At 42.7% G+C, this 26831-nt stretch overlaps 1 protein-coding gene across 3 annotated transcripts in view; it reads left to right on the forward strand.

The window, feature by feature from the left end:
- Nucleotides 1-26831, forward strand: part of LOC106575727 (prolactin receptor) — a 49597-nt gene that overhangs the window by 11694 nt on the left and 11072 nt on the right. For all 3 annotated transcript variants that reach the window (XM_045699216.1, XM_045699215.1, XM_045699217.1), the window contains exons 2-3: nt 12537-12649; nt 26137-26278. In XM_045699216.1, coding sequence (XP_045555172.1) covers nt 12537-12649; nt 26137-26278 — 255 coding nt within the window. The remainder of the gene's footprint in view (nt 1-12536; nt 12650-26136; nt 26279-26831) is intronic.

The raw sequence follows: 26831 nt of genomic DNA on the forward strand, positions 1-26831 counted from the left end.
GGAATGTTGTTATATAAAATCAACAAAAGACAATAATTTGTTAATTTGACAAAAATCTGTTGAAATCACACTGGATGTATTATACTGTAGAATTGCATTGGGGGCATACTTATTTCACTGTACGGCTTTACCTATGGATTGTGGATCAATGACATGGGGTATCAGTCTACTCAGTGACACACAGAACATTAGCTCTTATTGCAGGACTCTGAAACAACTGTGAATTGAGCCACATTTATTGTCAACCTATGTGTATTAAACACTATTCCTGAGGAAAAACAATACTGCGTGAATGTTTTGAAGTCTGATAACTCTGAGGAGGACGTTGGGAAAAAATATATTGGGTATTGAGTAGACTGATACCCCATTTCATTGATCCCCAATCCTTAGGTAAAACTGTACAGTGCAATATGTATGTCAATACACACAATAGGCTGACTGGGTAGGTGATTTCACACAGTCACAGTCCTGCGATAAGAGCTACAATGCTAATATTTGCGTAAACTCTTCACAGTTGTGTTCTGTGGGTGTCACCGAATAGACTGATACCCCATTTCATTTTCACATTCCAACCTTGTTTAACATTATCTAGTCTAAATATGGCATGATTCCACCAATTGTAACCATCTACATCACTTTCGAAGAGGTACTTTTATTTATTTATTTTGCAGGCAAACTGCAAATTCCACTATTATTTCAATCCATATTGTGGCTAGCATCACAACACATAATTCGGTCCGGTCGAGCCTCACTAGCCAGATGAAGCTAACTGGCTGCTTATAACGTTAGCTTTGAGCAACAGGGTTAAGTAGCTGGCTAGCTATTTATTTTATGAACTGAAGTTCAATTTCAATAGGCGAACAACAAGTGGCTACCTAGCTAATACTTACTCACAAGGATTCCTAAATCATTGATAAGAATAATGAAAATGACTGCAGTTTCTACTGGTCATTGGTTTCAGACTGGTTTTATTGGTGCTTGCTAGGTACCAAGCTAACGCTAGCTAGCTACCCCAGAATTTGCGGTCGAACAAATAATGCTTTATTACCAACGCAGGATTGTAAACACATTGTTCGTGGCCAGTGTTTGCTAGTTTACAGACTTTTTTGTACAGTTTTGACAGCACTACTGATAGTAGTGGTGGCGCTTGGCTTGCACGTGCAAATTCAGAACACACAACATTCTATAATAGAACTGTGTTATTTGACGTGTTTAATTTAAAGCTTATTTAATGTGTCAAATAGTGTTATTTGATGTGTATCTTTTTTGACACGCAAAGACCCAAACGGCATTCCATAGTATGTGGTGAAGCTAATAGCAGTGACGCTATTACTGAGTAACTCCGGTATGGCAACATCTGAAAAATAGCGCACTTGGTAGTGTGTACCGGCGATCGACCATTCGGCGAAAGCCAACATCACCCACGACAGAGAACGGTTGATTGTCAAGGGCAATGAATTCCATAATCTTGCCGTTAATGGATTTCACCTTTGAGTTGTCTCGCTGAAATTTTCTTACTCTTTCAAATGACTGCTCGACTTGTTGACTGCTCGATCCACACAGAAGACATTGTGGGCTAGGTTAGGAATGCTGTGTTGCGTGTGTAGTGCGTGTGTAGTGTGGGGTCATTACGTCATGTACCTATGTTATATAGGTACGCACGTCAGCTTTGACATCGGTTTTGCACATTGCCGTTAAACTAGACATCGGGCCGATACTGATGTTGGCATTTTTAGGTAATATTGGTTGATTCCAATATGTTCACTGATGTGTTCACCGATGTATCGTGCATCCCTACTCTGTACTTTGTTGAAGCACCTTTGGCAGCGATTACAGCCTCGAGTCTTCTTGGGTATGATGCTACAAGCTTGACACACATGTATTTGGGGAGTTTCTCCCATTCTTCTCTGCAGATCCTCTCAAGCTCTGTCAGGTTGGATGGGGAGTGCCGCTGCACAGATATTTTCAGGTCTCTCCAGAGATGTTCAATTGAGTTCAAGTCCTGGCTCTGGCTGGACCACTCAAGGACATTTAGAGACTTGAAGCCACTCCTGCATTGTCTTGGCTGTGTGCTTAGGGTCGTAGTCCTGTTGGAAGGTCCTGAGTGCTCTAGAGCAGGTTTTCATCAAGGATCTCTCTGTACTTTGCTCCGTTCATCTTTCCCTCAATCCTGACTAGTCTCCCAGTCCCTGCCGCTGAAAAACATCCCCACAGTTTGATGCTGCCACCCCCATGCTTCACCGTAGGGATGGTGCCAGGTTTCCTCCAGACACTTGGCATTCAGGCCACAGAGTTCAATCTTGGTTTCATCAGACCAGAGAATCTTGTTTCTCATGGTCTGAGAGTCCCTTAGGTGCCTTTTGGCAAACTCCTAGTGGGCTGTCATGTGCCTTTTACTGAGGAGTGGCTTCCGTCTGGCCACTCTACCATAAAGGTCTGATTGGTGGAGTGCTTCAGAAATGGTTCTCCTTCTGGAAGGTTCTCCCATCTCCAAAGAGGAACTCTGGAGCTCTGTCAGAGTGACCATCGGGTTCTTGGTCACCTCCCTGATTGCTCAGTTTGGCCGGGCGGCCAGCTCTAGGAAATGTCTTGGTGGTTCCATACTTTTTCCATTTAAGAATGATGGAGGCCAGTCTGTTCTTTGGGATATTCAATGCTGCAGACATTTTTTGGTACCCTTCCCCAGATCTGTGCCTCGACACAATCCCGTCTCGGAACTCTACGAACAATTCCTTAGACATAATGGCTTAGTTTTTGCTCTGACATGCACTGTCAACTGTGGGACCTTATATAGACAGGTGTTTGCCTTTCCAAATCATGTCCAATCAATGGGATTTACCACATGTGGACTCTAATCAAGTTGTAGAAACATCTCACAAATTATTAATGGAAACAGGTTGCACCTGAGCTCAATTATGAGTCTCATAGCAAAGGGTCTGAATACTTATGTAAATAAGGTATTTCTGTTTTATATGTTTAATACATTTGCAAACATTTCTAAAAACCAGTTTTCGCTTTGTCATTAGGGGGTATTGTGTGTAGATTGATGAGGAAAATGTTTTATTTAATCCACTTTAGAATAAGGCTGTAACGTCACACAATGTTGAAAAAGGGAAGGGGTCTGAATACTTTCCGAATGCACCGTATATTGATGTATATAGTTGATACTTTTCACCAAAAATGTCCTTGCAACAAAATACACATTCAAAACAGTAGACATTTGCAGGCTATAATTTTGTAGCGTGTATGTCAGAACCCAGAGCCAAATCTCACGTAAACGCTGGCCAGCTATGTTAACAGCCTGTCACGAGAGACGAGCCTGTCACGAGAGACGAGCCTGTCACGAGAGACGAGCCTGTCACGAGAGACTGTGTCTGTGTTTGTGCGTGCATCTTTATTTTGGATTAGAGGTTAAATGAGTGCAAGACGTTGAGCAGCTTTCCGTGTCAGATTCTGTCCCAGTAACCCTCATGCTTAATAGAATTAGCACTAGTGGATTGCACCTGAGGCTATGTATTAACCCCCCCCCGTACTGTACAAAGTGACCAATCAAAGCAAACGATACTTACTGCTGATTCACAATGCTTTATCGTCATGATACAGAATATCAAAAGCTTACTGACTCTGGAATAGCATTGTAATAGCAGTTTAGTCAGCTGATCCAGCTCTTGGTACTTGTTCCTGGATTTGATTGGTGATAAATAACTTACTTACTGGGGAGGAAAATCAATGTGCTGGTGCGCTTGAATGTGTAATAACTATAAGATCTTTGAGGCTTGTTATAAGGGGCTCTTTGGCTAGTCTATGACTGGATAAATTATTAAATTCTAATATAATTCACTAATTCAGAATCTTGGAGAAAAATAAAGGGGATAATGACCATTACTTAGTAAATAAATAATTTTAGAAAAATGTATTGTGGGACATTTTTTTTTCTCATCGAGGCACTCTTGTTTTTCTTCAAGATTACCTTGATATGAAAAATAAGCCCCATGATAATTATTTCTAAATGTTTTGTTTACTTAGTGGTGGACATTATCCCTTTTGTTTTTCTCCAAGATGCTTATTGAATTATTGGATTATATTGGAATTGAATAACTTATCCAGAGGGAACTCTATAAAAAAAACAATGCCTAACACAATACATAACACAGGACGCATTCCAGATGGGCATTTAACCATCTCACTCCTCAGCTTGAATTGTCTCCACCCGAGCTACCTAATAGTTTATCGGTGGCGTAAATGTCTAAGACGTCATCAAGGGGGCAGTCACATGTTTGTGAGATAAAGGTCCTGAGTCCCAGTCTAGATGTGAGCTGGTAAGGGAAGAAGAGGTCCGTTACACAAGCCCAGTGACCTCCTTCACATTATGCACAATGACAGTAGTAGCAAAGCAGCATTACAGGCAAACTCTATAACACATTCACAGATAGTAAGACAACTACAAAGGTCCCCAGGCATTATGAGAACCTTTCTACTAAAAACAATCTTCATAGTAATGACAGGCCTGTGATCTCACTACCCTCAAGGACCATCATTATAGTAATGACAGGTCTGTGATCTCACTACCCTCAAGGACCATCATTATAGTAATGACAGGTCTGTGATCTCACTACCCTCAAGGACCATCATTATAGTAATGACAGGTCTGTGATCTCACTACCCTCAAGGACCATCATTATAGTAATGACAGGTCTGTGACCTCTCCAACCTCAAGGACCATCATTATAGTAATGACAGGTCTGTGACCTCTCCAACCTCAAGGACCATCATTATAGTAATGACAGGTCTGTGATTTCTCCAACCTCAAGGACCATCATTATAGTAATGACAGGTCTGTGATTTCTCCAACCTCAAGGACCATCATTATAGTAATGACAGGTCTGTGATCTCACCAACCTCAAGGACCATCATTATAGTAATGACAGGTCTGTGATCTCACCAACCTCAAGGACCATCATTATAGTAATGACAGGTCTGTGATTTCTCCAACCTCAAGGACCATCATTATAGTAATGACAGGTCTGTGATCTCACCAACCTCAAGGACCATCATTATAGTAATGACAGGTCTGTGATCTCACCAACCTCAAGGACCATCATTATAGTAATGACAGGTCTGTGATCTCACCAACCTCAAGGACCATCATTATAGTAATGACAGGTCTGTGATCTCACTACCCTCAAGGACCATCATTATAGTAATGACAGGTCTGTGATCTCACCAACCTCAAGGACCATCATTATAGTAATGACAGGTCTGTGATTTCTCCAACCTCAAGGACCATCATTATAGTAATGACAGGTCTGTGACCTCTCCAACCTCAAGGACCATCATTATAGTAATGACAGGTCTGTGATCTCACCAACCTCAAGACCATCATTATAGTAATGACAGGTCTGTGATTTCTCCAACCTCAAGGACCATCATTATAGTAATGACAGGTCTGTGATCTCACCAACCTCAAGGACCATCATTATAGTAATGACAGGTCTGTGATTTTAGAATATTGTCGTATATCCCATATTGTCCTATATCCCATATTGTCCATATATCCCATATTGTCCCTATATTCCATATTGTCCTATATTCCATATTGTCCCTATATCCCATATTGTCCCTATATCTCATGTTGTCCATATATCCCATATTGTCCCCATATTGTTCTATATCCCATATTGTCCCTATATCCCATATTGTCCCTATATTCCATATTGTCCTATATCCCATATTGTCCCTATATCCCATATTGTCCCTATATCCCATATTGTCCCTATATCCCATATTGTCCTATCTCCCATATTGTCCCTATATCCCATATTGTCCCTATATTTCATATTGTCCCTATATTCCATATTGTCCCTATATCCCATATTGTCCCTATATCCCATATTGTCCTACCATATTGTCCCTATATCCTATATTGTCCCTATATTCCATATTGTCCTATATCCCATATTGTCCCTATATCCCAGATTGTCCCTATATTCCATATTGTCCCTATATCCCATATTGTCCCTATATCCCATATTGTCCTACCATATTGTCCCTATATCCCATATTGTCCCTATATTCCATATTGTCCTATATCCCATATTGTCCCTATATCCCATATTGTCCTATCTCCCATATTGTCCCTATATCCCATATTGTCCCTATATCCCATATTGTCCCTATATTCCATATTGTCCCTATATTCCATATTGTCCCTATATCCCATATTGTCCCTATATCCCATATTGTCCTACCATATTGTCCCTATATCCTATATTGTCCCTATATTCCATATTGTCCTATATCCCATATTGTCCCTATATCCCATATTGTCCCTATATCCCATATTGTCCCTATATTCCATATTGTCCCTATATCCCATATTGTCCCTATATCCCATATTGTCCCTATATCCCATATTGTCCCTATATTCCATATTGTTTTATATCCCATATTGTCCCTATATCCCATATTGTCCTATCTCCCATATTGTCCCTATATCCCATATTGTCCCTATATCCCATATTGTCCCTATATTCCATATTGTCCCTATATCCCATATTGTCCTACCATATTGTCCCTATATCCCATATTGTCCCTATATTCCATATTGTTCTATATCCCATATTGTCCCTATATCTCATGTTGTCCATATATCCCATATTGTCCCCATATTGTCCCCATATTGTCCTATATCCCATATTGTCCCTCTATCCCATATTGTCCTATATCCCATATTGTCCCTATATCCCATATTGTCCTATATCCCATATTGTCCCTATATCCCATATTGTCCTATATCCCATATTGTCCCTATATTCCATATTGTCCTATATCCCATATTGTCCCTATATCCCATATTGTCCCTATATCCCATATTGTCCTATCTCCCATATTGTCCCTATATCCCATATTGTCCCTATATCCCATATTGTCCCTATATTCCATATTGTCCCTATATCCCATATTGTCCCTATATCCCATATTGTCCTACCATATTGTTCCTATATCCCATATTGTTCCTATATCCCATATTGTCCCTATATCCCATATTGTCCCTATATCCCATATTGTCCCTATATCCCATATTGTCCCTATATCCCATATTCCCAGCTAGCCTACAGCTTTATTATTATATTCCCTGGATCTGAAAGTCCTCACTAATCTCAGAAAAATATGTTGGTTTGTGATGCAAGTGAGAGAAAGTAGAACAGGGGATTAGTTGTTTCCAAGTCCATGGAAAATCATCTGTTGCTTTGATTTAATCTCCAGGTGTAATTGTGTGACCCTGCAACCGCCTTTTGTCCAGATCAGATTAGCCATGTGCCAAAACCTCTAAAAGAGAACACGTTGGTTCCCTGTTGTTGCTGCACAAGAGAGAGTTACATTTGTAACCATGGAGAGCCTTCTCTTGGTACCAAGGCGACCCCTTCTCATTTTTTTGTTGCTGCTGGCCATGAAGAAAAACCAAGATGTTCCATCAAAGTGGAGCAGCTTTACAGTCCAGTAACTCTTCTGGTGAAAGAGAGGCAAATAATACTCTGTGGGCAATATCAACTCCTTCTATCTTATTCAGAGAGGCTGAATGACATGATGAATAAGGCTAAATCTGTTTACCAGTGAGTTTTAAAGTGCAGTGGCAATGGCCAATCATTCTCTATGAGGCGTCTTTCATTACTGTCCTCAACTGCCGTTTGTAGAGTTAACTGGGGACGAGAAGTTAAGATGGAATTGACTCCAACCCTGGGGGTTGAACATACACTGTGTACTAAGCATCCTATGTGATGGCACAGCAAAATGTCAATGTCAGATGCACATATGTACTGTATTGGCTTGGACACTGGGCCATGGCCCCTATGCCTTAGGATCCGTATTTGGGTCACAGTACTGCACCACTAGACTGTCTACCTGGGTTCTAAAAAGAGATTAAAGGTTTCTGAGTAGGAGGCTATTTTGAGGAGGTCTTCAGACGATGTTGTGAGGGCCATTGAAAGAGTTTTAGTAGGTCAAAATGTCATCAGAGATTTGTCTGAGGACAAAGAGCTCTAATGGAATGTTGGCCGTGTTCCAGTGTTCCCTGAGGTGAGTTCAACAAGTGTTCTATTTGCAGCAAACATGTTACTTAGTTACAATGTCAGTTGAACATTCCAAAATGTCACGGTTAAACGTCAAACCGAACATTTTTGTAAGGATAACTGTCGAGGCTTAGCAACTATAATCAAACTGCAAATGACTTTTCTGTTCCCACTACATGTAATAGCCACATTAATGGCCACATGATCATTCCTAGTGACAGTTTTAGGGGGACCCTTCTGAATGCTGGATTAGCTTTTCCTCGAGGGCCGTTGTGGCTGCTGGTTGCAGCTGGACCGCTAGCCTACATCAGTGACTGATTTTGAGCGGATCAAATAAAACTAATTTCATAAGTTGAAGAATGACAAACAAAAGGTGTAATGTGTCTGCACGCAAAAAGATCTCTCATAAATCTTACTTCATTTTTCTTATTTTTTCATTATTATTTTCACTGCATCTGGGATAGCGTACACAGACGTTTCGGCTCTGCAGCCTTCTTCAGTGTGTACATACAATTTTATTTGAATTGAGAACCACATTTGCAGGGAACACAAGGTGCTTAGGTGCTGCTAATCAGGGTCGCCACTCATCTTCCAATCAGGGATGTGGCTTTTCTGGCCTACCTGTATACACATTACAGTCAGAAAGAAATACAGAATTATAGGGTATGGGAGTGAGCACGAAGGGCAATTGAGGGCATCAGGCGTGAACCATTCAGTTGAAGAATGCTCATGTTTCTTACTGTGGAAATCTCTGGCAGACATGAAAGCAGGCTAGCAGATATGATGATGCTCGATGGCTGGAGACTGAAACAGTTGCAGTAGCCTAAGCAACTATTGGAAAGGTTACCCAATCTCAGAAAAGTTCACCCAGTCTCTCTAGGAAATTGTGGAACTTCCCTACCGCAAATAATTTCAATAAACAATTATACAAAATAATTAGGTGAGTGCTTTTATTTGTCCTGTTTCACACATGTAAAAGTGTGCATTATACATGTACACTGAGTGTACAAAACATTAGGAACACCATGACAGACTGACCAGGAGAATCCAGGTGAAATCTATGATCCCTTATTGATGTCAGTTTTTAAATCCACTTCAATCAGTGTAGATGAAGGGGAGGATTTTTAAGCCTTAAGACAATTGAGACATGGATTGTGCATGTGCCATTCAGAGGGGAATGGACAAGACAAAACATATAAGTGCCTTTTGAATGGGGTATGGTAGTAGGTGCCAGGCGCACCGGTTTGAGTGTCTCAAGAACTGCCACGCTGCTGGGTTTTTAACACTGAACAGTTTCCCGTTTGTATCAAGAATGGTCCACCACACAAAGGACATCCAGCCAATCTGACACAACAGTGGGAAGCATTAGAGTCAAAGCATCCCTGTGGAACGCTTTCGACACATAGTAGAGTCCATGCCCTGACGAATTGAGGCTTTTCTGAGTGCAAAAGGGGGTGCAACTCAATATTAGGAAGGTGCTCCTAATGTTTTGTACCCTCAGTGTATAGCACAGGGTCAAGGAGCTAGTTCTGTTCCTGTGACAGTTGTCTGGGATGCTGTTCTGCCGTCTCAGACATTAAGTCCCTACATAGTTCATCATTTTAACCTACTTCACCATGCAAACCTCATGTGAGTGCCTCCCACCAGACCACAGTCAAGTGGAGTTACTCATATATAAGGTAACAATACGTGACACTGGAGTGTGGTAGAACTATGCTTTTTGAATGAAATCCAACTGTTCCAAGGTTCAACTCAACCAACCATTGGCTTTGTGGCCAATGAGTGGGCATATTTATAAATCAGTCATAACGCACAGTAATATTCAGACACAGGATTTTTTTTTACAGTGTAACTGTTGTCTTTACTAATTGGTCTGTTGAGTCAGGTGGTCAGTTGATCAATTGACCAAAAAGACATGGAGAGCCCATAGCACTCGGCAGAGTGGAGGGCATGAACAGGTTCATTTGAAAAGGATTGGTTGAACACTAGCTGTAGGTCGCTGTCACTCATAAGGTGTTACAGGGTGACCAGATACTCCTGCTTGGGACAGAATAAGAGAGGGAGAGAGAGACCGTATTTCCCTCAGATTACACAGACCCACAAAGAATTTGAAAACAATTACAATTTTGATAAACTCCCGTATCTATTGGGTGAAATACCACAGTGTGCCATCACAGCAGCAAGATGTGTGACCTGTTGCCACAAGAAAAGGGCAACTATCAAGGCACAAGGCGAGACCCAAATAAACATTTACATTTACATTTTAGTCATTTAGCAGACGCTCTTATCCAGAGCGACTTACAGTAGTGAATGCATACATTTCATACAATTTCATACATTTCATACATTTTTTTTTTTCTGTGCTGGCCCCCTGTGGGAATCGAACCCACAAAGACACAGGAGGCAGATGGTTGGAGTCTTACAATGTTTATTAATCCAAAGGAGTAGGCAAGAGAATGGTCGTGGACAGGCAAAAGGTCAAAACCAGATCAGAGCCCAGGAGGTACAGAGTGGCAGACAGGCTCGTGATCAAAGCAGGCAGTATGGTCAGGCAGGCGGGTACAAAGTCCAGAAACAGGCAAGGGTCAAAACCGGGAGGACTAGAAAAAGGAGAATGCAAAAAGCAAGAGAACGGGAAAAACACTGGTTGACTTGGAAACATACAGGACGAACTGGCACAGAGAGACAGGAAACAGGGATAAATACACTGGGGAAAATAAGCGACACCTGGAGGGGGTGGAGACAATCACAGGTGAAACAGATCCGGGCGTGACAGCAACCAGTGAAGAAAAAACACCATTGTAAATACAACCCATATTTATGTTTATTTATTTTCCCTTTTGTACTTTAACTATTCGCACATCGTTACAACACTGTATATAGACATAATATGACATATGAAATGTCTTTATTATTTTGGCACTTTTGTGAGTGTAATGTTTACCGTTCTTTTTTTATTGTTTATTTCACTTTTGTTTACTATCTATTATGTAAAGATATGTTTCCCATGCCATTAAAGCCCTTTGAATGGAATTGAATTGAGAGAATGAGAGACAGCCGATCCTTTCTTATCCTCCAGCTCCTGAGGGCAGCCCAAGCTGTGAGGCTGTAGCTTGGGAAGGAGGGGTAGAAGGAAGGGGTTGCTTGGTGAAGGATGCGGGTGGGAGCAAAAAGCACCAGCCTCTGAGTGGAACAGGGGTTTGAGCAGTGACGTACACTCTTGAAATGGTTCTTCAGCTGTCCCCATAGGAAAACCCTTTGAAGAACCCTTTTTGGTTGCAGGTAGAACCCTTTTGAGTTCCATTTAGAACCCAAAAGAATTCTACCTGAAACCAAAAAGGGTTATATTTGGAACAAAAAAGGTTTCTTCTATGGGGACAGCTGAAGAACCCTTTTGGAAGCCTTTTATATAAGAGTGTAGCCCTGGGGGATAGAGGCCCAGGGCAGGGGCTGGGGTTAGAGAAGGAGAGGCAGGTGACTTGCTTCAGCCACAGATCAAAAAGCCGATTATCCCCAATGTCTGATGACATAGGGACCGGTGGGAGTTGATTGGAGCAAATCTCTTGTCTTTCTTGATGTCCGTTTTAAGCTGTTAAGCTCTTTTGGTGCAGTATTTGTCTTTAGAGTATAATTCTAAAAGGCTTGATATCTAGGGCTCAAATGCTCACACTTTACTGGGCATTGTCAGAACACCTGCCACCATGTTCTGACTGCTGTGTCACCAGATGACCCTCCAAACAGCCTCAAACAACCCCCAACAGTCCACCACCAACTGAAACAGTAAACTAGGAACACTGAAATCACCTCAGAATCACAAAAACTGTCCTTAAAGTGAACGTTTAGGAAATTAGAATTAGCACCTTTGAGTAATATTAAAAATAAATGTACTTAGCTTTTATTTACCGTGATTATCTTTACTTACCCCTGATGACCAGACAGCCAAATTAAATAATTAGCCCCTCAGCGCTAACATTGGACAATGATGGCTTTGTGGCTGGCCGGTCCTACATGACTGAGTGAGCTCTGTGGTCTTTTCCAAGGTAGTCTTGATTAGTAGAATAAGCTACTACTCTCTAGCTCTATTTAACTCCCAGTCTGCCATCATGAATAGTCTTGAGATGAGAGGCACTGGCTTGGGCTTGTCAGACTTGACCCAGGGAATTATACACAGGCACAGGAACACCCACACCCACACACACAGGTCCATCTGTTCCCAGGGGGATTTGAATCAGGGGATGAACCCAGATGTTGATGACTATATAAATACACAGTTGGCCCATAGTCAGATGTGTAACTGTAGCCTGTGTGTGTGTGTGTGTGTGTGTGTGTGTGTGTGTGTGTGTGTGTGTGTGTGTGTGTGTGTGTGTGTGTGTGTGTGTGTGTGTGTGTGTGTGTGTGTGTGTGTGTGTGTGTGTGTGTGTGTGTGTGTGTGTGCGTGCGTGCGTGCGTGTGTGTGTGTGTTGGCAGATCGTTGGAGAACAGCTGTGTGATGCTGTGGCTGCTGGTCCTTGTCCTGCCCGGGGTAGCATGCAGTGCCCTGACCCAGAACCTTCTACAGCCAGACAATGACCACAGAGACGGTGAGTCACACGGCCCACTACACCCTGACCTCAAAGTCCACTAGATAGACTGTCTCTGTGTAGCTCTGTGGGTGTCTCTGTGTATCTCTATGGGTGTCTCTGTGTATCTCTGTGTATCTCTGTGTATCTCTGTGAATCTCTGTGGATCTCTTTGGGTGTCTCTGTGTATCTCTGTGGGTGTCTCTGTGTATCTCTGTGGGTGTCTCTGTGTATTTCTGTTGGTGTCTCTGTGTATCTCTGTGAATCTCTGTGTATCTCTATGGGTGTCTCTGTGTATCTCTGTGGGTGTCTCTGTGTATCTCTGTGGGTGTCTCTGTGTATCTCTGTGAATCTCTGTGTATCTCTGTGGGTGTCTCTGTGTATCTCTTTGGGTGTCTCTGTATCTCTTTGGGTGTCTCTGTGTATCTCTGTGTATCTCTTTGGGTGTCTCTGTGTATCTCTGTGGGTGTCTCTGTGTATCTCTGTGGGTGTCTCTGTGTGTCTCTGTGTATCTCTGTGTATCTCTGTGTGTCTCTGTGTATCTCTGTGGGTGTCTCTGTGTATCTCTGTGGGTGTCTCTGTGTATCTCTGTGGGTGTCTCTGTGTATCTCTGTGTATCACTGTGGGTGTCTCTGTGTATCTCTGTGTAGCTCTGTGTATCTCTGTGGGTCTCTGTGTATCTCTGTGGGTGTCTCTGTGTATCTCTGTGGGTGTCTCTGTGTATCTCTGTGGGTGTCTCTGTGTATCTCTGTGTATCACTGTGGGTGTCTCTGTGTATCTCTGTGTAGCTCTGTGTATCTCTGTGGGTGTCTCTGTGTGTCTCTGTGTATCTCTGTGGGTGTCTCTGTGTATCTCTTTGGGTGTCTCTGTGTATCTCTGTGGGTGTCTCTGTGTATCTCTGTGGGTGTCTCTGTGTATCTCTGTGAATCTCTGTGTATCTCTGTGGCTGTATCTGTGTATCTCTGTGGGTGTCTCTGTGTATCTCTATGGGTGTCTCTGTGTATCTCTGTGGGTGTCTCTGTGTATCTCTGTGGGTGTCTCTGTGTATCTCTGTGTGTCTCTGTGTATCTCTGTGGGTGTCTCTGTGTATCTCTGTGGGTGTCTCTGTGTATCTCTGTGGGTGTCTCTGTGTATCTCTGTGAATCTCTGTGTATCTCTGTGGGTGTCTCTGTGTATCTCTTTGGGTGTCTCTGTATCTCTTTGGGTGTCTCTGTGAATCTCTGTGTATCTCTGTGGGTGTCTGTGTATCTCTGTGGGTGTCTCCGTGTATCTCTGTGGGTGTCTCTGTGTATCTCTGTGGGTGTCTCCGTGTATCTCTGTGGGTGTCTCTGTGTATCTCTGTGGGTGTCTCTGTGTATCTCTGTGAGTGTCTCTGTGTATCTCTGTGGGTGTCTCTGTGTATCTCTTTGGCTGTATCTGTGTATCTCTGTGGGTGTCTCTGTGTATCTCTGTGGGTGTCTCTGTATCTCTGTGGGTGTCTCTGTGTATCTCTGTGGGTGTCTCTGTGTATCTCTGTGGGTGTCTCTGTGTATCTATGTGGGCGTCTCTATGTATCTCTGTGGGTGTCTCTGTGTATCTCTTTGGCTGTATCTGTGTCTCTGTGTGTCTCTCTGTGCAGTAGTCGCAACATTGTGGTCCAATTGACATTGGATTCTATTTCTGGTGCCTACGGTTCCACTTTGTTTGGGCAAAGGACGTAATTCCTATCGTTCCATGGGTTCAGTCTGTATGGCACCCGTTTGTTGTTTGTTGAGCAGCGTTCGGTTCAAGAGAAAAATGTCTAAATTCTCAGAAGTCGACACAGAGAGCACAGTGTGCCCCATTCAATCAGCCACTGCCATGCTTAAGACCAAATGCCATGCTTAAGACCAAATGCCTTGCTGGTGGCTCTCTTTAGAAACGGCCCAGGGACTTCCGATGTTGTTGTTTGTTCTTTTGTAGTGTGGAATACTTTACAACAGTGTTCTTCAGTCCAGGTGTTACCCAGGTTTTAGTTACAGTCAGTGCATCACCACCTGATTACACTAATTACGGGCCTGCCGATTAGTTTAATCAATAATTAGATAACTAGTTCAATATATAATCAATTATTCTAGGATGTAAAAATGCCTCCACAGTCCACACCCTTGTCGACCAGGACTGAAGAGATTTTCTTATTCAGTCACTTGGGTTTATTACGCAGCATTTTCATTCTTTCTGTGGAAAACATTTAACTGAAACAAAAGCAGGCAGTGCTCCTAATTCTGTTGTCTCGTTCCCCCTCCAGTCTGAGTAACAGATGTGGGGCAGGCAGCAATCCTCTCATAGTGGAACCTGGTCGTCAGCTTGTCATTTGTGTGATACCCTGCTCTTCGTTGCTTGTTCAGTGAATAAAACAGAACATGAGTTGTGAATTATATATCAGGCCAACCTGCCTGCCGGCCTCCACGGACATAGCAACGCTGCCTCTGCAGAGGGAGGAAGACAGCTGGTCTGGTTAAACCTTGATATCGGTTTATGGAAGAGACTGAATAATCATATACTTAGCTGAGCTGCTGAGGTACCAGTTTGTTCCTGGTTAAGTCATCTGCTTAGCCTGCTAGTTGTTAAAGTAAGGCAGCGGTTGTTGAGCTAAGGTAACGGTGTATTAGATTATTTCTTCCCTCCACCATCTTCCTCTTACATGAGTTTATCATCATCAGATAATGTGTCTACATTTAAACTCATTCAGGGAGAATAGGGTGGAGAGAAGGACATGAAGGCTGTCTATTCTACTACTGTCAGTAAATGCTAGGAGTGGTGGTAGGAGTCAGGCGCAGAGAGCAGAGGTAAGGAGATAATGTGTTTATTCCTTAACACAACAAAAAACGGTCGACGCCAACACAACCGGCGTGAAAATGCGAGGTGCCCAAAAACAACAGGCGCACAGCACGCACATAAAACAACACTATACGATCGCCAGCACATCCAATAACAAACACACTGACGCAAATAATCCCGCACAAACCTGGGCGGGCTAAACAGGCTTAAATAACCATAAATCAAGAGAACCAAATGGGGAACAGGTGCAAACAATAAGACATACCAAACGAAAAGGAAAAAGGGATCAGCGGCGGCTAGTAGGCCGGTGACGACGACCGCCGAGCGCCGCCCGAGCAGGCAGGGGAGTCACCTTCGGTGGAATTCGTGACAACTACGTCTTACATTGTCTGGTCTGTGTACCCTGCACCACTTCAGAACTCACAGTGGGAGACTCATCATGGACAATGTGGCCAGTACAGTAGTACAATACATTCCCTTTTGACAGAACAGTAGCTTGATTAAGGACAGAGGGGAACAAATGAGTGACATTTTCAGTGTGCTTCATATAGTAAGAGGAATATTCAATTGATATTCAATTCACCGGTGCTAAAAATGCTAGTGTTGATGTTGCACTTTGGATAAAACATTATGCAGTCAGGAAACCAATCTTAAGACTTTATATAACTTTATGTATGTATGTATGTATGTATGTATGTATGTATGTATCGTATGTATGTATGTATGTATGTATGTAATGTAAATGTAATGTAAATGTATGTACAGTAGCAGTCAAAAGTTTGGACACACCTACTCATTCAAGGGTTTTTCTTTATTTTTACTGTTTCCTACATTGTAGAATAATAGTGAAGACATCCTAACTATGAAGTAACACATATGGAATCATGTAGTAACCAAAAAATCAACATATATTTTAGATTTTAGATTCTTCAAAGTACCCACCCTTTGCGTTGATGACAGCTTTGCACACTCTTGGTATACTGTCAACCAGCTTCATGAGGAATGCTTTTCCAACAGTCATGAAGGAGTGGAATTTATTTTCTTCTTAATGCGTTTGAGCCAATCTGTTGTGTTGTGACAAGGTAGCGGTGGTATACAGAAGATATCCCTATTTGGTCCATGACCAAGTCCATATTATGGCAAGAACAGCTCAAATAAGCAAAAGAGAAACAAAGAAATGAAGGTCAGTCAATGTGGAAAGTTTCAAGAACTTCAAAGTTTCTTTTTTTAAACCTTTATTTAACTAGGCAAGTCAGTTAAGAACAAATTCTTATTTACAACGACAGCCTAGGAACAGTGGGTTAATTGACTTGTTCAGGGGCAGAACGACAGATTTTTACCTTGTCAGCTCAGGGATTTGATCTAGCAACTATTTCGTTACTGGCCCAACGCTCTAACCACTAGGCTACCTGCCGCCCCAAGTGCAGTCGCAAAAACTGCTTTGATGAAGCTGGCTCTCATGAAGACCGCCACAGGAAAGGAAGATCCAGAGTTACCTCTGCTGCATAGGATAAGTTCATTAGAGTTAACTGCACCTCAGATTGCAGCCCAAATAAATACTTCACAGAGTTTAAGGAACAGACACATCTCAATATCAACTGTTCAGAGGAGATGGTGTGAATCAGGCTTTCGTGGTCGAATTGCTGCAAAGAAACCACTACTAAAGGACACCAACAAGAAGAAGGGACTTGCTTGCGCCAAGAAACATGAGCAATGGACATTAGACCGGTGGAAATCTGTCCTTTGGTCTGATGAGTCCAAATTTGAGATTTTTGGTTCCAACCACTGTGTCTTTGTGAGACGCAAAGTAGGTGAACGGATGATCTCTACATGTGTGGTTCCCACCATGAAGCATGGAGGAGGAGGTGTGATGGTGTGGGGGTGCTTTGCTGTTGACACTGTCAGTGATTTATTTAGAATTCAAGGCGCACTTAACCAGCATGGCTACAACAGCCTTCTGCAGCGATATGCCATTCCATCTGGTTTGTGCTTAGTGAGACTATCATTGTTTTTCAACAGAACAATGACCCAAAACACACCTCCAGGTTGTGTAAGGGCAATTTGACCAAGAAGGAGAGTGATGGAGTGTTGCATCAGATGACCTGGCCTCCACAATCACCAGACCTCAACCCAATTGAGATGGTTTGGGATGAGTTGGACCACAGAGTGAAGTAAAAGGAGCCAACATGTGCTCAGCGTATATGGGAACTCCTTCAAGACTATTGGGAAAGCATTCCTCATGAAGCTGGTTGAGAGAATACCAAGAGTGTGCAACGCTGTCATCAAGCTAAAGGGTGTCTACTTTGAAGAATATAAAATCTATTTTGATTTGTTTAACACTTTTTTGGTTATTACATGATTCCATATGTGTTATTTCATAGTTTTGATGTCTTCACTATTATTCTACAATGTAGAAAATAGTAAAAATAAAGAAAAACCCTTGAATGAGTTGTGGGTGTGTCCAAACTTTTGACTGGTACTGTATGTATGTATGTATGTATGTATGTATGTATGTATGTATGTATGTATGTATGTATGTGTAACGGATTTGCAGTCGTGGTGAAGGAGGAAGCAGCGAGCACAGGGTAGTGGCGTATTTAATTTACACTCACTCATCAAACAAATACTCCCAAACACAGGGGAGAAAATACACACGGCGTAAAATAGCGCCGACACGAACATGAGCCATCACAATAGAAATAATCCTGCACAACACGGAAGCGGACCAGCTAACATAAATAGCCCCGCTAATTAACTTCCCTCTCGGTAGATGCCTAGGAGCCTTACTCTGAGCGCACACCGAACAGGAAGAGACATAGCCAAGGTGGGCCACCAGTACTTCCCCCTGAGACTCCGCACTGTCCTCGCCACACCAGGATGACCCGCAGTAGGTAGCGTGTGCGCCCATCGAATCAATCGATCACGAACACCGAGCGGCACATACATGCGACCCACACTAATGCCCGCTCGATGTCCGCGTCCACCTCCCATACCACCGGTGCCACCAGCCTAGACGCTGGAATGATGGGAGTTGGATCGATGGGCCGGTCCTCCGTGTCATAGAGACGGGACAGCGCGTCGGCTCTAGTGTTAAGGGAACCCGGTCTATAGGAGATAGTGAACCTAAACCGGGCGAAGAACATGGCCCACCTTGCCTGACGTGGATTCAGTCTCCTCGCTGCCCAGATGTACTCCAGGTTTCGGTGGTCGGTCCAGATGAGAAAGGGGTGTTTAGCCCCCTCAAGCCAGTGCCGCCACACCCTCAAAGCTTTTACCACCGCTAGCAACTCCCTGTCCCCCACATCGTAGTTACGCTCCGCCGAACTGAGCTTCTTCGAAAAGAAAGCGCAGGGGCGGAGTTTCGATGGCGTACCCAAGCGCTGTGATAGCACGGCACCCACCCCAGCCTCGGATGCGTCCACCTCCACTATGAATGCTAGAGACGGGTCCAGGTGCGCCAACACGGGTGCGTCGGTGAACAGCGTCTTCAACTTCTTGAAGGCTCCGTCCGCCTCCGTCGACCATCGCAAACGCACCGGCCAAAACCCCGGATAAACCTCCGGTAGTAATTGGCAAAGCCTAAGAACCGCTGCACTTCCTTCACCGTGGTTGGAGTCGGCCAATTACGCACGGCCTTAATGCGGTCACACTCCATCACCACCCCCGTGGTGGAAATGCGATAACCCAGAAAGGAGACGGCTCGTTTGGAAAACACACATTTCTCAGCCTTAACGTATAGGTTATGCTCCAGCAGTCTACCAAGCACCTTGCGCACCAGGGACACATGCGCGGAGCGGGTGGCGGAATATATCAGAATGTCATCGATATAGACAATCACGCCCTGCCCGTGCAGGTCCCTGAGAATCTCGTCAACAAAGGATTGAAAGACGGCTGGAGCATTTTTCAACCCATACCGCATGACGAGGTACTCATAATGGCCCGATGTGGTACTAAAGGCGGTTTTCCACTCGTCTCCCTTCTTGATACGCACCAGGTTATACGCGCTCCTGAGATCCAGTTTTGTGAAGAACTTTGCTCCGTGAAATGATTCCACCGCAATGATTCCATTTTTCTGTCAGTGAAATACGGAACCGTTCCGTATTTTATCTAACGGGTGGCATCCCTCAGTCTAAATATTCCTGTTACATTGCACAACCTTCAATGTTATGTCATAATTACCTAAAATTCTGGCAAATTAGTTCGCAACGAGCCAGGCGGCCCAAACTGTTGCATATACCCTGACTCTGCGTGCAATGAACACAAAATGACACAATTTCACCTGGTTAATATTGCCTGCTAACCTGGATTTCTTTTAGCTAAATATGCAGGTTTAAAAATATATACTTCTGTGTATTGATTTTAAGAAAGGCATTGATGTTTATGGTTAGGTACAGTCGTGCAACGATTGTGCTTTTTTCGCAAATGCGCTTTTGTTAAATCATCCCCCGTTTGGCGAAGTCGGCTGTCTTTGTTAGGAAGAAATAGTCTTCACAGTTCCCAACGAGCCAGGCGGCCCAAACTGCTGCATATACCCTGACTCTGTTTGCAAGAGAAGTGACACATTTTCCCTAGTTAAAAGAAATTCATGTTGCAGGCAATATTAACTAAATATGCAGGTTTAAAAATATATACTTGTGTATTGATTTTAAGAAAGGCATTGATGTTTATGGTTGGAGCAACGTGTACCTAAGCGATTATATGCAACGCAGGACAGGCTAGATAAACTAGTAATATCATCAACCATGTGTAGTTAACTAGTGATTGTGATTGATTGATTGTTTTTTATAAGATAAGTTTAATGCTAGCTAGCAACTTACCTTGGCTTCTAACTGCATTCGCGTAACAGGCAGGTGTCATAAGCGTCGTTAAAGGTAGACCAAAACGCAGCGGGTATATGTATGCTCATCTTCTTTTATTGAAAAAAAAAACAAAACAAAAACACTTATACTAAACAAACGACGAAAAACAGTCCTGTAAGGTACACTGAAAATACATGGAAACAACTACCCACAAAACCCATGGAAAAACACCCCTACTAAATAGGACCTTCAATTAGAGGCAAAGAGGAACAGCTGCCTCCAATTGAAGGTCAACCCAAGAAACTTAAACATAGAAATAGACACACTAGAACAAACATAGAAATATACTAACATAGAACATAAGCCAAAAACCCCGAAACACATAAAACAAACACCCCCTGCCACGCCCTGACCAAACTACAATAACAAATAACCCCCTTTACTGGTCAGGACGTGACAGGCAGGCTCCTTGTGGAGTGCAATGTAAAGCAGGTGGTTAGAGCGTTGGACTAGTTAACCGTAAGGTTGCAAGATTGAATCCCCGAGCTGACAAGGTAAAAATCTGTCGTTCTGCCCCTGAACAAGGCAGTTAACCCACCGTTCCTAGGCCGTCATTGAAAATAAGAATGTGTTCTTAACTGACTTGCCTAGTTAAATAAAGTTTTTTTTTAAAAATACAGATTTCCGATTGTTATGAAAACTTGAAATCAGCCCTAATTAATCGGCCATTCCGATTAATCGGTCGACCTCTAGTATGTATGTATGTATGTATGTATGTATGTATGTATGTATGTATGTATGTATGTATGTATGTATGTATAAATTATGTATATGTTGTAGTTACAGTAAGTATTATCATGGGTTGCCTACTGTATATGTTGTAGTTACAGTAAGTGTTATGATGGGTTGCCTACAGTATATGTTTTAGTTACAGTAAGTGTTATGATGGGTTGCCTACTGTATATTAGTTACAGTAAGTATTATCATGGGTTGCCTACTGTATATGTTGTAGTTACAGTAAGTGTTATGATGGGTTGCCTACAGTATATGTTGTAGTTACAGTAAGTGTTATGATGGGTTGCCTACAGTATATGTTGCAACACTACTACTGAAGTCAGTGATGCTTATCTGGTGAACAGGTCACATGAACAATGACCTTACTCTGACTGGACCCGTCTAATTTGTCTAAGGTATTCTGTATCCTACTCAATTAAGCACTGACCGTCTCTAACTAGTGTTGTGACTACTGCACCTAATAGTGCTAATACAGTGGAGGTAAGCTCTCACAGCACAGTCCCTCTATGACCACAGTCATAGCACTAATACAGTGGAGGTAAGCTCTCACAGCACATCCCCTCTATGACCACAGTCATAGCACTAATACAGTGGAGGTAAGCTCTCACAGCACAGCCCCTCTATGACCACAGTCATAGCACTAATACAGTGGAGGTACAGCAAGCTGGTTGTTCATAGTCTAATACGTAGCAGAGGTAAGCTCTCAGCTGGTTGTTCATAGTCTAATATATAGAGGAGGTAAGCTCTCAGCTGGTTGTTCATAGTCTAATACGTAGCAGAGGTAAACTCTCAACTGGTTGTTCAAAGTCTAATATGTAGTGGAGCTCTCAGCTGGTTGTTCATAGTCAAATACGTAGCGGAGGTAAGCTCTCAGCTGGTTGTTCATAATCTAATATGTAGAGGAGGTAAACTCTCAGCTGGTTGTTCATAATCTAATATATAGAGGAGGTAAGTTCTCAGCTGGTTGTTCATAGTCTAATATGTAGTGGAGGTAAGCTCTCAGCTGGTTGTTCATAGTCTAATATATAGAGGAGGTAAGCTCTCAGCTGGTTGTTCATAGTCTAATACGTAGCAGAGGTAAACTCTCAACTGGTTGTTCAAAGTCTAATATGTAGTGGAGCTCTCAGCTGGTTGTTCATAGTCAAATACGTAGCGGAGGTAAGCTCTCAGCTGGTTGTTCATAATCTAATATATAGAGGAGGTAAGTTCTCAGCTGGTTGTTCATAGTCTAATATGTAGTGGAGGTAAGCTCTCAGCTGGTTGTTCATAGTCTAATATGTAGTGGAGGTAAGCTCTCAGCTGGTTGTTCATAGTCTAATATGTAGAGGAGGTAAGCTCTCAGCTGGTTGTTCATAGTCTAATATGTAGTGGAGGTAAGCTCTCAGCTGGTTGTTCATAGTCTAATATGTAGTGGAAGTAAGCTCTCAGCTGGTTGTTCATAGTCTAATATGTAGTGGAGCTCTCAGTTAGTTGTGGAGGTAAGCTCTCACAGCCCCGGTACTGAACTAGCTGAACCATCAAACCACAGAAGGGGGTTGTTGCTGTCTGCTTTAGTGGCACTGACAGCTGCGTTGACGTAGGACTGTGTGTAGGGTAGGTTAGTGCTGGAGGGAGAACCATGGTATTGAACCAACCCAGACAGGGTATAGTTGAGACTGGAATGGGAAATACATGCCACAGTAAGGTGATTACTGCATTGCCCAGGAGGGAAGGAAGGGAGAAAATCCAGATCACATGAATGGTAGAAGACGTAGAGAGGAGGAACATCTTCAGAGGCATTGTCGTCCTTTTTCTAAATCTAGTTTCCTCTACTTCCTGTTTACTGATATCTGCAGCTGGGATTCACCAGAGGGTAATGGCTATTCACTTCAGTAACAGTGTTAGTTCCACACACCCACGTGTACACACACACCCATATGCACACACATGTGCACACACACGTCACCTAAAGACAGCTAATCTCGCTCAGACAATGAGACCCCACCCACAAACACTGGCATATAGCGCTACTGTATTTTGACATCCTAGGAGGATGGTGGGAGGAGTTATAGGAGAATGGGCTCATTGTAATAGAGTCAAATTTCCATTTATTCCATTGCAGCCATTACAATGAAAGGAAAGGGAAAGAGGGATACCTAGTCAGTTGTACAACTGAATGGATTCAACTGAAATGTGTCTTCCGCATTTAATCCAACCTGACATCCACGTCATCAATGAGACCGTCGTTCTAGCGCTCCTCCCACCAGTATATTGACCCTCTGGTTGACATACCAGTATGTATGTTGACTTGGTATATTGACCCTCTGGTTGACATACCAGTATGTATGTTGACTTGGTATATTGACCCTCTGGTTGACATACCAGTATGTATGTTGACTTGGTATATTGACCCTCTGGTTGACATACCAGTATGTATGTTGACTTGGTATATTGACCCTCTGGTTGACATACCAGTATGTATGTTGACTTGGTATATTGACCCTCTGGTTGACATACCAGTATGTATGTTGACTTGGTATATTGACCCTCTGGTTGACATACCAGTATGTATGTTGACTTGGTATATTGACCCTCTGGTTGACATACCAGTATGTATGTTGACTTGGTATATTGACCCTCTGGTTGACATACCAGTATGAATGTTGACTTGGTATATTGACCCTCTGGTTGACATACCGGTATGTATGTTGACTTGGTATATTGACCCTCTGGTTGACATACCAGTATGAATGTTGACTTGGTATATTGACCCTCTGGTTGACATACCAGTATGTATGTTGACTTGGTATATTGGCCCTCTGGTTGACATACCAGTATGTATGTTGACTTGGTATATAGACCCTGTTTTCATCTTGTTCTTTGTTGTAACGGGCGTCGTAAGGATTTGACCAAGGTGCAGCGGGAACGTGTATACTCATCTTCTTTATTAAATCAAAAGAAGGAAAAACAAACAAATCACGTATACAAAACAACGAACGCCACTAAACAGTCCTGTCAGGTGCACAGACACAAAACAGGAAACAACTACCCACCAATCCCGTTACTTCAATCAGAGGCAACGAGGAACAGCTGCCTCCAATTGAAGGTCAATCCAATGTATTGGATTAGATTGACTAGACTGAACATAGAAATACACTAACATAGAACATAGACCAAAAACCCCGGAACACACTAAACAAACACCCCTCTTACAAAAGCACATAGACCAACAAACCCTGAGACACTCTAAACAAACACCCCCTCTTACATAAGCACATAGACTAACAAACCTCGAGACACTCTAAACAAACACCTCCGCCACGTCCTGACCAAACTACAATAACAAAATACCCCTTTACTGATCAGGACGTGACAGTTGTTGTCATGAATAACTCATTATGTGCCTCAAATTCATACTTATGTAAATAAGATATTTCTGTTTTTTATTTTGAATAAATTAGAAAAAAAATCTAAAAAGCTGTTTTTGGTTTGTAGTTGTGGGGTATTGTGTGTAGATTGTTGAGGATTTTTATTTATTTAATTCATTTTAGAGTAAGGCTATAACATAACAAAATGTGGAAAAAGGGAAGGGGTCTGAATACTTTCCGAATGCACTGTACGTGTGCCTCAAACACTGCCAAGTGCCTATGAATAGGAAACTGCCAATGTCATATATATCTAAAGTACAGCACAGTGTCTGTACTGTTATACAGGCCTATCACATGTAGTGTATAAGGCCAGTTTCCAGAGTGGACCTGCTTTTCCTAGTAGGATTTGGGATTCTGAAAAAATCCATTGGCAAGGTTCTTTGCTTTTGTTTAATTTGCTGACTGACTGAGATTACTGGTCCATTAAGAAGTGCAGTATGTAGTAATACTTCTCAATGGACCAGTAATCTCAGTCAGTCATTAGACAATGGGTAGGTCAAGGCCTGTTCTCTCTAGTGACCTCACCTCATTATAAGTCTCTCAACAGATGTTACCTGGATGCACCTCCACAGCAGGGAGTGTGTGTGTGTGTGTGTGTGTGTGTGTGTGTGTGTGTGTGTGTGTGTGTGTGTGTGTGTGTGTGTGTGTGTGTGTGTGTGTGTGTGTGTGTGTGTGTGTGTGTGTGTGTGTGTGTGTGTGTGTGTGTGTGTGTATTTGCGTGCATGCATGCGCGTGTGTGACAGTCAGTCTGTCACTACCGTACTGCCTCAAAAACACTGTATTTCCTGACATGGGAAATACATAGAACATTAACTGTCAATTGAACAGCCTTATTCAAGACGGTCATGTTCATTAGCCTCATAAAACCTGTCATGGGTTAATCATTAAAGCAAAATGTACTGTCTATAAAATGTTTATCTCATAAGTGTCCACGTCACTGTAACTTACATAATGTGCTTCTTCAGGGAAATAAAGGGATTTAAACAGTAACTGTTTGTTCCAGTTAGCCCGAGTGTCACTGTTGGAGATGTAATCCTTCTCACGAGGTCCTGCTGTTTGATTTGGGGTCCAGTTCAGTTTCCTACCGGCTGCTTCTCTCAACAAGAGTCATAAGACCAACCTGTATATTAGCTTCAACTTGTTTTTGGTGCAACTAGACCCCCCCTTCAGTGTGTGTGCTATGCTTTACAACTGTTTGTTTTTTCAAACATATGAGATCTCTGTTTCGAGTTCAATGACATAAGAAGAAAATAACTTCACAAAACACTAGTGTTCAAACTTCCTTAGTTTGTATCACATGGGGTTGTTCCAGCATCGCCATCCAGACAAACTCACCTCACCCTTTGTGAGCTTCTATAATGGTTAACGGATTAACAGTTTTTAGCGTTCACCCAAATGTCATAAACCTGGATTAACAGTTTTTTGCATTAGTCCAAATGTCATGAACCTGGATTTGAGTTGCCCTGACAACCAAGGCACCTGAGAGACCCGGTTAAATGTTAAGAGGCTGACGTATTATAATATGGATTATTTTGATAGCTGAATGATTTTGGCATGTATTTCTTCATGTTTATAAATGGTTGATCCGGCATGTATTCACCAAATAAGTGTATAGAATAATATATCAGTCTGTTAGAAAAAAAACGACAGTGAATGCAGATATCCATAGAGACGGTTAGAGTCATTAACCTCTCGTTTTATCCCCCAGGTGCTGTTGCCGTGACGACCCGGCCCCACATCTACTACTGCCGCTCGCCCAACATGGAGGTCTTCACCTGCTGGTGGCATCCCCTTGACAACAACTCCGAGAGTGACGACAACATCACCTACAGCCTCACCTACTCCTTAGAGTACGTACTATTACTGTACGGTGCATTCGTATTCAGACCCCTTGATCCACATTTTATTAAGTTACAGCCTTATTCTAAAATGGATTAAATAAAAAAATGTCCTCCTCAATCTACACACAATACCCCATAATGACAAAGCGAAAACACAGCTATTTTCAGGTCTCTCCAGAGATGTTAGATCGGGTTCAGGTCCGGGACCTGGCTGGGCCTCTAAAGGACATTCAGAGACTTGTCCCCGAAGCCACTCCTGCATTCTGCTTAGGGTCATTGCCTTGTTGGAAGGTGAACCTTTGCCCCAGTTTGAGGTCCTGAGTGCTCTGGAGCAGGTTTTCATCAAGGATCTCTCTGTACTTTGCTCTGTTCATCTTTCCCTCAATCCTGACTAGTCTCCCAGTCGCTGCCGCTGAAAAACATCCCCGCAGCATGATGCAGCCACCACCATGCTTCACCGTAGGAGTGGTGCCAGGTTTCCTCCAGACGTGACGCATGGCATTCAGGCCAAAGAGTTCAATCTTGGTTTCATCAGACCAGAGAATCTTGTTTCTCATGGTCT

This window comes from Salmo salar, chromosome ssa17 (assembly GCF_905237065.1).
Source record: "Salmo salar chromosome ssa17, Ssal_v3.1, whole genome shotgun sequence".
NCBI lineage: Eukaryota > Metazoa > Chordata > Actinopteri > Salmoniformes > Salmonidae > Salmo > Salmo salar.